Source organism: Capricornis sumatraensis, chromosome 14 (genome assembly GCF_032405125.1).
Source record: "Capricornis sumatraensis isolate serow.1 chromosome 14, serow.2, whole genome shotgun sequence".
Lineage (NCBI taxonomy): Eukaryota > Metazoa > Chordata > Mammalia > Artiodactyla > Bovidae > Capricornis > Capricornis sumatraensis.
In genome coordinates, this window is record NC_091082.1 from 58,930,903 (window position 1) to 58,949,284 (window position 18,382).

At 36.8% G+C, this 18,382-nt stretch overlaps 1 protein-coding gene across 1 annotated transcript in view; it reads right to left on the reverse strand.

Moving 5' to 3' along the window:
- Nucleotides 1-18,382, reverse strand: part of SPEN (spen family transcriptional repressor) — an 87,764-nt gene that overhangs the window by 13,307 nt on the left and 56,075 nt on the right. Inside the window, exons 4-10 of the mRNA XM_068985974.1 lie at nt 14,069-14,229; nt 12,605-12,805; nt 8,795-8,946; nt 6,137-6,262; nt 5,669-5,782; nt 4,695-4,808; nt 2,526-2,626 (exon numbers count right to left, since the gene is read on the reverse strand). Of these exons, the coding sequence (XP_068842075.1) occupies nt 2,526-2,626; nt 4,695-4,808; nt 5,669-5,782; nt 6,137-6,262; nt 8,795-8,946; nt 12,605-12,805; nt 14,069-14,229 (969 nt within the window). The remainder of the gene's footprint in view (nt 1-2,525; nt 2,627-4,694; nt 4,809-5,668; nt 5,783-6,136; nt 6,263-8,794; nt 8,947-12,604; nt 12,806-14,068; nt 14,230-18,382) is intronic.

The following is an 18,382-nucleotide window of genomic DNA, read 5'->3' on the forward strand; positions in this document are numbered from 1 at the left end:
CCTGCATTAAAAGTAGGTTTAAAAATGGCTTCCAGGTATTTTCTAAAATAAGCAAACTAAAACTATATCCAAAATGTGAAAGAAAAAAGTCACAGAAGTCAAAGGTATATATGTAAACATTAGTGCTACACTGTTCAGTTTAATAAATGATGATTTTGTACGCAAAAGAAATGAGTGTTCCTGCCATCAAGCAACTCTAGCAAGAGACAAAAAAACTGCACACTAGCACTATGTACAAAAGGCTCTGGCAGGACCCAGAGGGACTTTGAAAGGTCAGGTTTTCAGAGAATGCTGTTCCCATGACTACAAAATATCCAAACTACCATAAGTAGGTGAGAAATTCATCTAAAGCATGTGACTCCATAAATTTGTGCTGAGAATCACTCCGGCAACCTGTAAGACTCAATGCACTAGCAGGTAAACTAAATGCACTGGGTTTATTTCCGGCCCAATCGCTTAGGAGCCTGTGACCTTATCAGCAAAGTCACCTGATCATCAGTTCCTACCATAGGTAACACATGAGAAGAGTCACAGCACTATTTCCCTGACACTGTATTTAAGGGAATAAAAGAAATACTTTTAAACTGCAGGGCCCTACGAAACTTGAGTCATCACTTGCTTTCTTGAGCTGAACTGTCATTAGTGGGTAAAGCATTTTTCCCCCCACTTATTCATCAACTATTGAGTGGCATGACTTCCTTCCACTCTATGGAAAAGGCAAAGATTCTTAAGTTCTACTGAAAGGAATGCATTCTAGAAACACTACCATCTGAAACCAAATGAGGCAAAACTGGGTCACAGTGAAGTCCTACACCCTCATGCTTCCTACTTTAGAGATAAACTCCATTCAACAGGGATAAATAACCAAAGAACAAAGCCAGAGCCAGATCATCAGTAAAATGAATTAATTTGAGTGGTAAGATTCAAAAATTAACACCCATATAACATTATCCAACCCTCGTAAGACACTGTTCTCTAAAAATATTGAACATACACACAGAGAATTTTAATGAAAGTTTTATGTCTCAAGTGCCACTAGATCATCAACACGTTTTCCACTCACTTACGGCTAAGAGTTCCTATAAGCACTTAAAGTATTAACAATGACTTCAGATTGCGGGGGTGGGGGTGGGGAGGATGGAGAATCCTCCCTGTAGACTATGTCCTTACATAAGTTCATTCTCTTTCTCTCACACACACAGAAAAATTTAGAGCGTGGATTCCAATCCACTAGTGGAAAAACCACTGACACCTTAGAAGTTCACCCTTTGGGAAATTTGGCTGTAGTGGACATTTTTCATTAAAAAACCGCTCAAGTAGTTAATGACCATTACACTAAACACCATGAGTAATTGAAAAAGAAATATATACCTTCTTTGATTTAAACAAAAATGAAGTAGCAAGAGGAGGCAATAAAAAGGGAATGCACTCGATAGGTTTCTGGGAGCATGATCAGGATTTGCCTCAATCCTTGTCACAGAGCCCTTTTATACTTGAACTTGAGTGTCTAAAGGCATTTCTCAAATAGTCTTTTATCTAACACATATCTACAGGGGTGGAGATCTAGTAGAAACATTCCAGGAGACTTAATCACAGAGGCAAGTTTGGACAAACAGCTTTATCATATGGAAGATAGCTTCCATTTTCAAATGTGATCAGCTTGTGAAGAACCTACTGACATTGTCAGGGTGTTTTGATAAATGTTGTCTAAAAAAGAATTAATCATCAGTTCTGATGCAATTTTAAGCATTAGCCTCATTTAGATGGTGACACCTTAAATGATTGTGAACTGTAATGGTTCCTACAATTCCCACAAGCAGCAGAAAAAATATCAAATACCACATAACCATGACTGAAAACATTAACAAAGATAAGTAAGGTTTACTTTATTTTTTGCCGTGCCATGTGGCTTGTGGGATCTTACTTCCCTGATCAGGGATTGAAACCAGGTCCATGGCAGTGAAAGCAGCAAGTCCTTCCACTGGAAGGCCAGGGAATTCCCAAGGATTGTTTACTTTCTACATAGCTAAAGTTATTAATTTATACAACTTTGGCTTTCTGATTCACAAATTATTTAAGAGATCCGAATGTAAAACAAAGCTCTTGATAGTCTTTTGAAAGTTCTTTGTTCTTTCAATTAATTCTATGAGCTCATACATGGTGACAACTTGGATGCTGTCATTACTAAATACACTGGGCATTTAATAGTCTATAATGCATTTCAACATGTTTAATTTAAATGTGTAAGGCATGATGATTTATACAGAAAGTTATAATCTGGAAAAGAGTAACTCTTTTAATGAGTATTCTCAGGGAGAAAATGTAGATAAGGTTAACCCAACTCCCATGAGCTACATGAGAAATCCATTTTTAATGTGTTTCCATACGTGGGGATAATAAAAGGAATAAGTTTGGGAGGAATGAGAGTAGCAATAAGGGATGAAAAACAGAACTTAATCTCGTCTAAATTTTATGTACTAGAAATTTTAAAATTCAAGCTATGCTGATAGGTTGAAAATACATACCTTCTTTCCAATAACATTTCATAAAAGTCTCTAATATCTTGACCAGATTTTTCCATACAGTGATAAAATGCCAGCTGACTTTCTCGATTTGCAAAATCCACCTTTAAAAAAAAAATGAATAGCAGGTGTTTAATGCAAGTTTCAGATTTCAATGATGGAAAGTGTTACCAAATTTGAAAATTCTTCTGGATAAATTTCAAGAAAACGTAACTTAAATTTCATTTAAGTGAAATAGTCCTCATAACTAAAACTGTATTTTTTTAACTTGAAAATTCTCAAATTCTACAGAAATCTTGATAAAGAATTATAATTTAATTTAAAGTTTCAGAACCCAATCCTGAAGAAGTAGAGAAAGCAAAATCAAAAACTGAAACATACCTATCAGGATTCTAGGCCATCAGTTAAATAATCAGACCAACTAAATCTAGTAATATCTTGTGAAAAAAACAGGCTTACAACCCAACATTCAAAAACCTAATAAGATCATGGCATCTGGTCCTATCACTTCATGGCAAATAGATGGGGAAAAATGAAAACAGTGACAGACTTTATTTTCTTGGGCTCTAAAATCACTGCAGATGGTGACTGCAGCCATGAAATTAAAAGACGCTTGCTCCTTGGAAGAAAAGCTATGACAAACATAGACAGCGTATTAAAAAGCAGAGACATCACTTTGCAGACAAAGGTCCTTTAGTCAAAGCTATGGTTTTTCCAGTAGTCATGTATGGATGTGAGAGTTGGACTATAAAGAAAGCTGATCGCTGAAGAATTGATGCTTTCGAACTGTGGTGCTGGATGAGAGTACCTTGGACAGCAATGAGATTAAACCAATCAATCCAAAAGGAAACCAACCCTGAATATTCATTGGAAGGACTGATGCAGAAGCTCCAGTACTTTGGCCACCTGATGCAAAGAGCCGACTAGTTGTAAAGACCCTGATGCTGGGAAAGACTGAAGGCAGGAGGAGAAAGGGCAACAGAGGATGAGATGGTTGGACAGTATCACCGACTCAATGGACATGAGTTTGAGCAAACTCTGGCAGACAGGGAAGGACAGGGAAGCCTGGCGTGTTGCAGTCCATGGGGTTGCAAAGAGCTGGATATGATGAACAACTAAACAACAACAACATCTTGTGCATAAATTTGCTGGAACCACAGTCAGAACATAAAATACGGAAGAACATTTAAACTTTACTCGGTGGGGCCTCCAAGTCACTAAAGCATAATATTCACCATCTATCGATATCTTATTTTAAAAAGACTGATTTTAATCTAACCATCAGAGTTATTAAGTGCATAAATTCCTTGAAACTCTTATGAACAAAAGTTTTTAAATAAAAATACTTAGACAAAGGATCATACTTTCAGTGATTACCCACTCTTTAAGAGAAGAGGAAAAAAGATCGAGAGGATCATTCAAGAAGCTGGACTGACACTTGGCGCTCCTGGGAGTGCAGCCTACACTGAGAGCTCACTCGTGAGCACCAGGAACCCAGGGTGTAGGGAAGCACACTTCCTCGAATGAGGATTTTTAGGGAAGGTTCTGCGGTAACCTTTTAAAGGACTCTGTGTCCTTAAGTTCAGTTCAGTTCAGTTCAGTCGCTCAGTCGTGTCTGACTCTTTGCGACCCAATGAATCGCAGCACGCCAGGCCTCCCTGTCCGTCACCAACTCCCGGAGTTTACTCAAACTCATGTCCATCGAGTCAGTGATGCCATCCAGCCATCTCATCCTCTGTCGTCCCCTTCTCCTCCTGCCCCCAATCCCTCCCAGCATCAGAGTCTTTTCCAATGAGTCAACTCTTCACATGAGGTGGCCAAAGTACTGGAGTTTCAGCTTCAACATCATTCCTTCCAAACAAATCCCAGGGCTGATCTCCTTCAGAACAGACGGGTTGGATCTCCTTGCAGTCCAAGGGACTCTCAAGAGTCTTTCTTCTCCAACGCCACAGTTCAAAAGCATCAATTCTTTGGCGCTCAGCTTTCTTCACAGTCCAACTCTCACATCCATACATGACCACTGGAAGTAGCCAAATGTAAACAATGTAATATCGCCCTTGAAAACTGAGGACATATACTAGATGTGCTGTAAGCCAACAAAATGCCAATCATTAACAGGTTGGGATCCAAACATGATTTTGTTTTGGTTCTGCTTAAAGTCATTCTGCACACCTTTATTTTATTCCCACCGATTTTCCTCCCCTTGGTCTCTTTTACAGCTGCTTGTGCATATTCAATTTCATTATAAAGAACCAGGGCCATGCCTTTTAAGCGATCAAACACCACCTGTAAAAAAACAAAACAACATCAGTCTAAACAAAATTCTGTGCTAGTCCCAACAAAATCCTAAGTCACTAACACACTGCCAAGAATAAATATATATTTTTTTTATTCCAGAAAAAAATTTGTTTTTCCTGATGATGCATTTTATAGTAAAAACACAACAAAATGTCATAGGAACTGTTTAGATTTGTGGATATTGTGGCATGAGGTATATTGTTTTTGTTTTTCTGTATTCTTTTTCCACGTTGACTGAGTACTGTCTTTTATTAAAGTAAGTACCGACAAAAAACCACCAGACCAAAAAACTGTTTCTCCATACAACAAAAGCTACACTTAAAGAAATGTCAAAGTTATGCAACACACCTCCCACAATGTAAAATCTGCTTTTAAGAAGTTAAAATCTTTACCTTCACATGGAATGGGGTCCAGAAACCCTTTTCCTGTTATGTTTGTGAATGTTACACAACAAACATTGGTTGGATGAATATTCTGTTGTATGAGTGTTTTTGAAAATCATTTTTTAAAAAATCAAGTCTAATTACATATACGTGTGAATGTGAATAATTATATCATCAGACTAATTTTAATGAGATAAAATTATAGAAATCCCTAAGCAACAGTCTATTTAACAGTATTTTGCAGACTGGTTCAAAAATTAATCATTTTGATGGGTTCAATATAGTTTTTTTCAAAATATATCATAAGCAAGTACTCTTCTACATCAAATTTTGGAAAAAAGAGAATTTTAATGTATGAGTTACTAAAGAAAAGTCAGCACTAAAACTGGGTCTGCAAGGACAGTATACCAAAAGAAAGGAAGTCAGTAGTGACTTAAAAGCCACATACCCAAGCCTCCCACTTACCTTTACCACAGGCCCATATCGGCAAAAATGTCGCGTTAAATACTGATCTGACACATTTGAAGAAAGCCCGTCTAACCACACACAGTTTGTAGGCATGCTCTTTCCAAAGCCCAGCTGAATACAAAAGGCAAAATTTCTATTAGTTAAGCCACCAATTATTCAACAACAAAAACTGTGAAAAAACTGGTATTCTGTAGGAATCTTATCAAACCACCACCTCAAGTGGGAATCAAGTTAAAATCAAACAAAAATTTACACAAAATTTATCCTGCCTGGCTAAGCGAATATTAATTCAGATTATAGTATAACAGGATAAGGATGCAAAGAAGTTTATTACCTTTATGGTTATCTAACTGTACTATTACAATTTTAAATAATGATATATACCAAAATAAAACATCTCCAAATCTTGAGGAAAAAAAACACAGCAAATATTAACAGCACAGTAACTTATATAAATTCCTTTACCTTGAGACGATTATTTCCAAGGTATTCCCCATCCATCTTCTTAATAGCCTTACAAACACTGGCAATGTCACAGTATTGCAAGAATGCATACTGAGGGACTCCATTTACTTTCTTAATATCAATATCCTGAAAAAAACAATGGATGGATACCACTTAGTAATATGCCAATAAAAAATAAATCAGAATAAATCAAGTCCATATGAGCTACATGGTTCTCAAAACAATCAGATTCCTCCCAAACCACCTGCTTAGTTACAATTATACATCTTAATGCAACTGTAAATAGCCTAAAAATCTATTTAACATAACATTTGTAGTCACAAACCATGAAATTCTTCTCACGTGAAGCTCTTTGCAGAAGAGCAACTGCAATGCAACTCAAAACTCAAAATTTTAAATCCATAATACCTGTGTTAAGAGAAATTTATGGTAAGAAGTAAAAGGTAGCCTATTTAATGAAAACCTAACAAATAATTCCCTTCTGCAATATCTAAAATCCTTATAGGGGCAAGCCATTTAAAATACAGCATCTGGGAAGAATAACAATGATAAAGAAGTCAAATTTTCAAAAAGTGATTTAAAATATGCAATCCTGAATCAGAAGCTTCATTCTATTAGTATATCTAACTGAATCAAACCTGGTGACTGATAAATGTGGTAATAATCTCTCATACCCAGAATGAATGGACTATATAAATATCTGAACTACTCTGTGAAGATGCATTAGAATACCATCCCTGGACTAAAGAAACACTCTACATAAAGGAATATCCCCATTTCTTTGGAATGCTCAAAACCTGCTGTCACATCTGACACTCTGGTCCTGCCTACTTAGAGGAGGTAGTGAAAAAACCTGGCTTACACATGACAATGGTCCAGAGAAACCAGACACTTGGATGGCAAAACTTGTACTTAAACAATAATGAGCTGGGCCATATATTGCAGATTATGTATTGTGATTATCTAAGCCTCCTTAAGGGTCACAAGCCAATAATCAAAACCTGAAACAGAGCAAAATGAGTAATGCATTTAAAGAACTGTTTGACGGGTCCTTAAAAAAAAAAGCAATAATTTATACTCAAAATTTTTCTAAGTAATGTTAAACGGAAGCTGTTTTCATCATTACATAAAATGTAGTAACTCAGGATAGCTCCATTTATATTTCCCAAAGAACGATGGTGGGCTGACTCACTAAAAAGGTTCTGTTATAGCATAATCTGTTATCAATAAGCAGCAGACCATGTTCCGAAGGTTTATATGTCATTAAAACAGTGACAATTATGAGCAACTGCAAACAAGATAATAGTCTGCAAATAGAATACTGACATGTCCGCCTTTATTGACAAGCATAGCTCTTAAAACACAATAATCATTCCATTTTCAGCAACCCCGGTGATGAAAATATATCCACATGCCCAAATTCAACTTTTTATACTCCTTCAAAATTTATGGTAGCAGCTACATTCAAATAAAAGTATGTTTGAAAATGTTATCAATTCATAGTCTCACAAAGCCAAATAAATAACAGACTGTGATCTAAATAGAAGAAGCTGTAGCCCAGAGAGGTAACTGAGCGTTTAGTCACCCATCCAGGTAGGCAGTAGAGCTGGAATTAAGAGGATACAGTACCCTCACAAAAATAAGAGAAGTTAAATAATCAGAAAAGAAAGATGAATGTTTTGTTGGTATCTCTCCCTGAATAGCTTCTCTGTTTTTGCTTCACTTCTGCCAACCACTTCAATTTCTTCTCTCAAGCCCCTAAAGATGAAGTTTTGTTCAGCCACAAGCACAAATAATATTTTATTCACAAGACTAGGTTATGCCATTAAAAAATATTAAGAATCTTTTCCTTAGAGCATTAGTGTATACGTAAGAATGGAAAAATGGACATCACATATACACAAACCTAAAAGATGTACAATAGCTGTTTCTATTCAAACTATTTTTTTTTTTTGCTCTCCAAAGTCCAAATATATTACTTTCTTCACAATTATTAACTGTGAAGTCCTAGAGAAAGTCTAGGAGGACAGAAGTAATTTTCCTATTTTTTCAAACATAACACAATACAGTATATCTAAGGATACAAACTGTAACCAAACTATTTTCACTATAATTTGACTCAAGTCTTAAATCATGGAGAACAGAAAAATCCTTCTATCTCGAAGTCAAACAATGACTTGCATAATTTAAACAGGTTCTAATTAAAACTTCAAAACAGAACCGAGCTTCCAGCACGACAACCACATTCCAATAATTCCCAAGGTACTTCTAATGTGCACTATAATAAAAAGAATCATATACTAATCAATCATATACTAATCTGCAGCTCTGTTTTCTCGTCCAGATTTTTCTTTCAACCCACAGGACTAAAGATGGCATTAAAACAGCATCCAATGGACAAAGATAAGAAAAGTGGAAAGGAAAATACATATGTAAATAAAGACAATTATATATTTTTACACACACACACAAAGCAGTCCCTGATGAGTTTTGCCAGATCATCTTTTAGCAGGAGTTAAAAACACATAGGGCAAGTGAGAAAAATATTCATTATAACATCTAAATACATTTTTCCAAATATAAGCTGTACTTATGCTGTATGTTTTATGACAAAGATTTAAAACTGTTTTCATTGTTTAAAAAAAAAAAACAACATACCACAATTTCTCCAAAGCGCTGGAAGATGTTGCGAAGATCATGGTAAGTAGTGGTTTTTTCAAGGTTACCAATAAAAAGGGTTCTTGTTGCTTTGGGGTGAAATTCATCTATCCGTTCATCCAAGGGGCGAAATTCATTTTCACTTTCCGTTTCTGTAAGTGGGAAGGGGCAGAGAGTGTTTTAATGTTTACTCATATATCATGGGAAAATCTACTTTAAGAAATCAAATCTCTGCTATACGCGGCTTAATTCTCATGTAATCTGAAAAATCATATATACCATCAGAAACAGCTCCAAAGCAAAAGAATACAGAGGCTAGAAAAACATGTCCAAAAAGTTAAGAGAAAGTTAATACCTTGACCTTTCAAACAGAAAAGTAGACTGAATTTCCATTTCAGTTGATTTGTTTTAAAAGATAATCACTATCACAGAAATAGGTTTTAACCCCCAGTGGAAAACGGCAATTATTTAAGCCTAATCTTAGGTTTAAAAATTATGTAGTAGGCTCTGAATGCAGACCATAAAACTAAAATCCTAAAATCTGAAATAAACATTAAAAATTCAGCTAAAAATAGTCCAGTTTCACTATATGTTTTATTTACTTTTCAATATTTTGTAAAATATTTAGCATTTTATGCTTGTCATACCCAATTATCTAAATACAGCAATTTTTAGATACAAGAATAGTAACTATATGAAAACTGACTGAAGTAACGCTACAAAATATCTTCTTTTGGTGTTGCATGGTACCCAATGACAAATAGAAAGAGGTTAAATGACTCTTAAGGTTTTTATTTCTTATGATCAAAGTCCTGGTTCAGTGTCTAACTCAATCATGGGCCTTCTCTGAAGTTCCATTTAACTTGGGATGGGCTTTCCTCGTGGGTCAGATTGTAAAGAATCTGTCTTCTATGTGTGTTTGATCCCTGGATCAGGAAGATCCCCTGGAGAAGGAAATGGCAACTCACTCCAGTATTCTTGCCTGGAAAATTCCATGCACAGGGAGCCTGGCGGGCTACAGTCCATGGGGTCACAAAGAGTGGGACACGACTGAGTGACTGAACAACAAGTTAGGGGCTTTCAACATTTTCTGGATAACAATCAGAATTTGGCCTATATGATATCTCTCTTTTTTAATGTAAAACAAATCCATCCAAAAACGTTAGTATTTAATCAGTTTGACTAAAACAAAGTGTTCATTAGCTCCAGCCACATTACTGATGATGTCAACAACAACAATGATTTTTTAAAAAGACTCAACTTCTGAGCTGCTGGGTGAACTACGCCAGAATACATCTCACTCCTGATTCCAGTTTAATAGCTCTAATGGTAGCAGAGCTTAATCTCTCCCAATCATCAGAGAGTATATATTCAGTCAGATGGACCCAGAAACTGCTCAGTGCTCATTACACCTATCTTTACCTACATTTTCATCTTATTTCACAGGGGATATGTCTCATTTTAAACTCAACAAGGTCTTAAAATTATCTAGGAGAGTACATACTTAGAAATATTTCACTTAAAAGGAGAAAAAAATAATTCAGACACATCTTGAGATTTGTACTTTAAAAGGCAGAATCAAGGGAGTTCCCTTGGCCTGGTGGCCTAGTGGTCAGGATTCTAGGCTTTCACTGCTGTGGTCCAGATTCAACCCCGGATCGGGAGAACTAAGATCTCCCAAGCCTCGGAGTGCAGTCAAAAACAGAAAAACCAGAATCAGAATGAGAAAGCAGGACTTGCAACCATTACAATCTACAACGGCTTCATTTCCACCAAACAGCTCAGTAAAAATTTCGAAGTGTGTCTTTCAGCCTTCATGACCAGTTTTAACTCTTATTGCCTACACATCACTGAAATGTTGAGGGGATTGTGATGTTGTGCAGCAGAGGAGTAAAAAAGTACAATGTTTGAAGCCACCAGAGGTCTGCTGGCAAAGTTAAGTTTCCTGGACTTGGATATTTTTAATCCCAAGTGGTCTCTGGCCTAAGGAAGCAATCAGCTCCATACATTTCAATATAAAACATTTATGACAACCATCCAACAGCTAATTCTAACCAAATGTCCTTACACAGCTTTCAAATAACGCATTCAACTGGTCTTTCAATGCTGTCCCATTTGGGAAAAGTATCTTTGGCTTTGCTATGCTTGAACCAATCCAACTTCTCAACATCTTCAATGAAATAAAAGTAAAAGTGCTGGTGGCTCAGTAGTGTCTGACTCTTTGTGATCCCACAGACTGTAGCCCACCAGGCTTCTCTGTGCAAGGGATTTTCCAAGCAAGAATACTGGAATGGGTTGCTATGCCCTTCTCCAGGAGATCTCCCTGACCCAGGGATCAAACCTGGGTCTTCTGCATCGCAGGCAGATTTTTAACCGTCTGAGACACCAGGGAAGCTTAAAAAAACATCTCAACATCTTCAGTGGCTGGTGGTTAAAGCCCAGTTAACATCCTGGGTGTTAACTAATTAGGTAAACTGATTTTTTTTTTTTTTTCCCAATCTTCTGGTCATGCTGTGCAGCATGTGGGATCTTAGTTTCCCGACCAGGGATGGGACCTGAGACCCCTGCACTGGAAGCACAAAGTTTTAATCACTGGACTGCCAGGAAAGACCCCAAATGTTGTTTGTTTGTTTTTTTTTTTCCCACTAAAAATCTCAAGCTAAGCCCACTACTTGGAGATTAGAAGGTCACTTATTGATAATGCCCCTGAGTTAGAGCCTCACTAATTAAAAATTACATATGTATATATGGCTCTAAAAACTTGTACAGATTATATGACATTCTAAATATTATTCCTCAAAGTCAGTTCTAACTGTTTAAAATGTGTTAAATAAGAACTCCTGAGCTGCCCTTAGCCCAGTATAAGTTAAGGCAGCACATCTCAAACTCCACGGAGGAGGAAATGAATGGGAAGGCATAACTTATATTAACAATTCCTTTGAAAAGATAATATTCCTTTGAATTCCTGTTTTACCACAAAATTAAGCATATTTTATAGTCTTCATTCTAACAACTCTGTGCCTGTTTTAATATACAAATAACACACATTCTTATCAGAGAAATTCTATTTTTTCCCTCTTAGTTGTCAAATAAAATGAATATTCCAAGAAAATGGGCTATGTTTATCCTATAAATTCCACTCAAAGTCTCACTCTTAAAGTTCAACTGTCCTACACATACATTATGCGAATGCATAAAGTTAACATTTCTGCTCACTCCTCTATAGATTTACTCACAAGTAAATCAGGGGTTTTAAAAACTTGAGCATGCAAATTCTAAACCAGTAAGCGAGGGTAGGATCAAAGATCTTCATTATAAACAAGCACTGCAGGTGGTTCTGAAACAGGAAGAACACTGACCCACGTCATGTCTGACAAGACTTCCTGCTTTAGAATAGACAAGTCTTACAGGTAGGTTCGAGCAATATAACGTCCCCTTGAAATTTTCAACGGGCTGCATATACTCAATCTGTCATTATCTTTCAAGGTCATGGAAATTGGACTAACAGGTTCGATTTGTGCAGAGCATAATGGAAACAAAACTGGTCTAACTAGTCCCTCAAATTGATGTAGTCTGTTTTCTAATTCTGTCATCATTCTCCTAGGAACTACCACCTTATCTCAATCAATTCAATCCTTTGGGGGAGGGGGGATTCAACAAGGGCCTGAACTGCCTTTTACAAAAACAATCTTCACGCCTTCTGAACCAAAACAATCTATTTTATTAAGTTGAGCAACAACTTAATAAACAACAGCTCTTTAAAACAGAAGACACTGAATGTGTGTTAAGAGAGCTGTCACTGTCTCTTACCCGGCCCTATCCATGCTGTTACTTCAATCTGCATGCCAAAGAAAAGTTTTCCTTTTGATGCAGTCAACGCTTTTTCTTGGTCCTCTTGCTGCCGAAAGAATACCAGACCATATCTCTCTTCTGAAGTTCCATGTATCTGCACTGAAGTCACCTTTCCAAATTTCTTAAATTCATGGAAAAGGCCATCTTTAAGGCTTGTATCTAAACCATCAAACAAAAACAAGTTGCTCATTTTTCTAATACAGTTACAACTCAAAATGTAAGCTACTGAGTCTTCAACCTGACTTTTGACCTAATTTAGCATTAAAACATTACTTTTTCAAATTAAACCACTCTAAACATGCATTTAGAGACCACTGAACAATTCTGAAAATAAACTGGGTTTTAAAAGATATTACTGGTTATGTGCTAGAATGATATAGCATGGTTACTCAGGAAAATACTCGTATGTACAGATCTTTTAAGATAGCGTGAAATGAAATGAAATAACACCAGGGATTCACTTTAGGATAAAAAGGGAACAAGAACAGGAAAGAATAAAGATGGAGACAGTTAAAGCAAGTGTGGCAAAACACTGATGATTTTTAAATCTGGTATGGTGTAAGGGAAGTTTCATTTTGCTATTTCTTCTACTCTGGGTGAGTTTAAAATTTTCATGATAAAAACTTCACAAATATACATAAACCTATTCATAAACCTGGTATGTAGGTTTCACAGGCTATTTTAATAAATAAGTAATCACTGAAATGCACTTAGCAAGACATACTTAGTTTGGTCTTTGTTGGTCTGACCATCTACCATACTCAATATATGCCTGACATAGCAACAGGAATACATTATAAGCAAATGTCAAAAAAAATTGGAATAAAAATTACAATAGAGCTTTTAACTACATACAGTCATTATTCATGACTTTCTTCATTTAAAATGTTAATATATTGACATGGGTTTCCTAGCATAATTTTTCTATGTCTAAGTTATTTCATAGGACTCCAGACCACTGTAACTCTAACTCAAAATAGTGTTTCTATAATTTCATTATACCAAATTTTTCCTAATATAAAAATATTTAATCCAGAAAGCATTTTTATTCAAAATGAACCATGCTTTCTTTATATAACATACACCATACAATCTTCATGTGTGTAAATGCATACAATGTGCATAATAATGTATATATATGTTTATATAATTAGGTACAAGTAACATGCAATCTTACATATGTAACAACTTAGAAATTATATAAATTATAATCACTTGCTTTTTATTACATGGCATTAAATATCAGTGAACCACAAAAAGAAAAAGGAGTCAAAGCTGAAAGACAAATAGAAAATATTACCCACACAGTCAGAATAAGAGAGAGAGAGATCTAAACAAAATCTATACAATGTAGAAAACATACGTTGCTCTCCCATTCCCCAAAAATAGCAGAGAAGAAAGTACAGTAATACAAAATTTTACCTGTAGAGCGCACTGGAAGATTCTGAACCTTGATCCCAAAACTTTTACGGGGCTCATCTTTGTCCAGAGATGAAAGCAACTGGGAAGTGGGTGCTGGGACTGCTGCAGATTGAACCGATCGGGCTGGAGAGTCATCACTTGAACTACTGCTGGAATCAGTGCTACAGATGGGCAAAGAAAAAAACAAACAAGTGAGAAAACCAACAAAGAATCACATATAAAACTTCTTATAGTCAACAAGTGGCAATCATTTAAAGGTCTACATTTCAGGTCTGGGTTTTCTGGATACCCTACTTTCTCCACATCTATTTCATACTCTACCTTCAGAGATCACAGAAGACAGCACACACTGGCCTAAGAATGTGGAAGTAAAAGTAACAATCTTTTGCCACCACAGGCCACCGAAAGACAAATGTTTTGTTCTGTGCAAAATCTGAACAATTTTTTCCAAATAAAACAAGACTGGTAAACACACATGACTTAAGCGTAATGTTAATAAAATAGTGGATATATGAGTTTTGGATTCAGAGATGTCTATTTAAATCCCGACTCAGACATACAGCATGTATCCTTGGACAAGTCACTTAACCTCTTGCTAAGCCTTAGTTTCTACATCTGTAAAAATGGAAATAATAATAGTACCTATCTCACAAGGTTAAGAAACAAAAAAAACACACAGGTCTAGAGTTCAGAATATGACTGGCAAGAAATAAATGAAGTGGCAATGCTGCTACTATTATTGTTACTGCTACCATTACCACCACCTCATGGATACTAATTTTTAGGAGAAAACAGACATTCAAAATAATTTTCCAGGTTTAAATTTTTGAAGGATTAATAAAGAAACATTATACAAATTACTAGAGTCTTGTCAGTTAGGCTCTTTTCTCTGTGAATAATGTGGGAAATGAGAGTCAATGAAATTTAATTTTTCTCTTCAGTTTAATACAAACCTTGAAGTGTAAGAAAATCACAGTTGAGAGAAAAGGAGATCATCATTGCAACAAAAAGAATAAAATATCTATGAATAAACCTACCTAAAGAGACAAAAGACCTGTATGGAAAAAACTATAAAACTGATGAAAGAAATCAAAGATTACACAAACGGATGGAGAGACATATCATGTTCTTGGACTGAAAGAATCAATACTGTACTACCCAAAGCAATCTACAGATCCAATTCAATTCCTATCAAAATACTAGTGGATATTTTTCACGGAACTATAACAAAAAACTTCAGTTCATATGGAAACACAAAAGACAATTTGTGTTTTGTCAAAGCAATCTTGAGAAAGAAAAGTGGAGCTGGAGGAATCAATCTTCCGGACTTCAGACTATACTACAAAGCTACAGTCATCAAGACAGTATGTACTGGCACAAAAACAGAAACACAGACCAATGGAACAAGACAGAAAGCCCAGAGATAGATCCACGCACCTATGCCCACCTTATCTTTGACAAAGGAGGCATGAATATACAATGGAGAAAAGATAGCTTCTTCAATAAGTGGTGCTGGGAAAACTGGATAGCTACATGCAAAAGACTGAAACTAGAACATTTCTGAACACAAAAATAAACTCAAAATGGATTAAAGACTTAAATGTAAGGCCAGAAACTATAAAACTCTTAGAGGAAAACACAGGCAATATACTCTTTGGCATATATCACAGCAATATCCTCTTTGATCCACCTCCTAGAGTAATGGAAATAAAAACAAAAATAAATGGACCTGATTAGACTTAAAAGCTTTCACACAGCAAATGAAACAATAAACTAAATGAAAAGATAACCCTCAGAATGGGCGAAAGTAATTGCAAATGAAACAACTGACAAAAGATTAACCTCCAGAATATATAAACAGCTCATCTAGCCCAATACCAGAAAAACAAACAACCCAAACAAAAAACAGCCACATGAAAAGATGCTCAATATTGCTCATTATTCAGTTCAGTTCAGTTCAGTCGCTCAGTCGTGTCCGACTCTTTGCAACCCCATGAATCGCAATGCAAACCAAAACTACAATGAGGTATCACTCCACTGGTCAGAGCCCACCATCAAAAAATCTACAAACAATAAATGCTGTTGGTGACGGACAGGGAGGCCTGGCGTGCTGCGATTCATGGGGTCACAAACAGTCGGACATGACTGAGCAACTGAACTGAACTGAACTGAACTGAACTGACTGCACTGTTGGTGGGAATGCAAATTGATACAGCCACTATGGAGAACAGTATGGAGAGTCCTTTAAAAACTAGGAATAAAACTATCATATGATCCAAATACTCCACTACTGGATATATACCCAGAGAAAATAATAATTGAAAAAGACACATGTACCCCAATAGTCATTGTAGCACTATTTACAATAGCTAGGACATGGAAGCAACGTAGATGTCCATCAACAGATGAATGGATAAAGAAGTTGCGGTACATATACACAACGGAATATTACTCAGCCATAAAAAGGAACTCATCTGACTCAGTTCTAATACGGTGGATGAACCTACAGCCTATTATACAAAGTGAAGTCAGTCAGAAAGTGAAAAGCTAATATCATATATTAACGCATATATATGCAATCTAGAAAGATGGTACTGATAAACATGTGCAGGGCAGCAATGGAGACACGGGGAATGGATTGTAGACACAGGGACAAGGAGAGGGTGGGACAAACTGGGCGAGTGACACTGAAACATGCCCACTGCTATCTGCAAAACAGACAGCCGGCGGGAATCTGCTTTATGACGCAGGGAGCCCAAACCTGCTGCTCCATGACAACCTAGAGGGGTGGGATGGGGTGGGAGGCGGTGGGGAAGGTTCAGGAACGGGGGGATGTGCATGTACCTATGGCTGACTCATATGGTAGAAACCAAAACAAAACTGGAAAGCAATTACCCTCCAACTAAAAATAAATTTTGGGGAAAAAAGAAAGACAAGGAGAAAACATAACCAACACGGCAACATAGTCAGAATAAAAGACAGGCATTATAACATGTTTATAATGCCCAAGAACCATGTGAGAAATATTAAATTATCATTTCAGTACTCCATGTGCAAGACTGCTGTGGCTTTAAGTTCTTTTATAGCATTTCCAAATACACTAAAAATAAAAAGCTATTTACAGGTTCTGTTATTTACAGGGTTCTGAAATTTTGCTTCATACTCTCAGCTACAGTGGAAGACTTAACCCTTTAAGCAAACAACTCAGGATGGGGGTTGGGGCACAGGTGGTAAATCCACCTTAGGCACACTCCCTAAAAGAAAAATTCAATAGTTTTTGTCATCTGCACTTAGACTAGAGCTCTCACATCCACAACAAACTCTGAATCAGTCAGATGAGTAAGTTCAACTCCAAGACCTGAGACCAACTTGCTGCTGCTTCTGTAATACCTCAGGTTGGAGCTGGGGGGTGGAATACCCTAAAAAAATACAACTTACACAGCATTTTTATTTACTTCTCACATAATAAGGCAAAAGATTAAAAATTTTATGAAGTTATCAGAATTTTCTGCAGTTTAAAACAAAAGAAATAAACCTATGCCAGTAACAGCCAAAAGGAGATATCTGAGTTACAAAATACAAACTACTATGGATAAAAGCCACAAGACAGAATCACAAGTCATCACTATCAGGCCTCCTAGAAATGACTGGGCTTCAGTTTTCCCATCAATAAAAATAAATTTTTTTCTAAGTTATAAAGTAAAAGTAGTGTTACAATTACTAAGTGAATGAGATGAGATGGTTGGATGACATCATCGACTCAATGGACACGAGTTTGAGCAAACTCCAGGAGATAGTGAAGGACAGGGAAGCCTGGCATGCTGCAGTCCAGGGGGTCACAAAGAGTTGGACACAACTGAGCAACTCAACAATGTCAACAAACTGAATAGGACACTGTGCTGTGCTGAGCTTAGTCACTTAGTCGTGTCCAACTCTTTGACACCCCATGGACTGTAGCCCGCCAGGCTCCTCTGTCCATGAGGATTCTCCAGGCAAGAATATTCGAGTGGGTTGCCATGCCCTCCTCCAGGGGATCTTCCTGACCCAGGAATCAAACAGGAGTCTCCTGCATTGCAGGCAGATTCTTCACCATCTGAGCCACCAGGGAAGCCCAAGAATACTGGAGTGGGTAGCCTGTCCCTTCTCCAAGGGATCTTCCCAACCCAGGAAGTGAACCAGAGTATCCTGCATTGCAGGTGGATTCTTTACCAGCTGAGCTACCAGGAAGCCCAAATAGGACACTGCTGCTGCTGCTGAGTCGCTTCAGTCGTGTCCGACTCTGTGCAACCCCATAGACAGCCATAGACAGCAGCC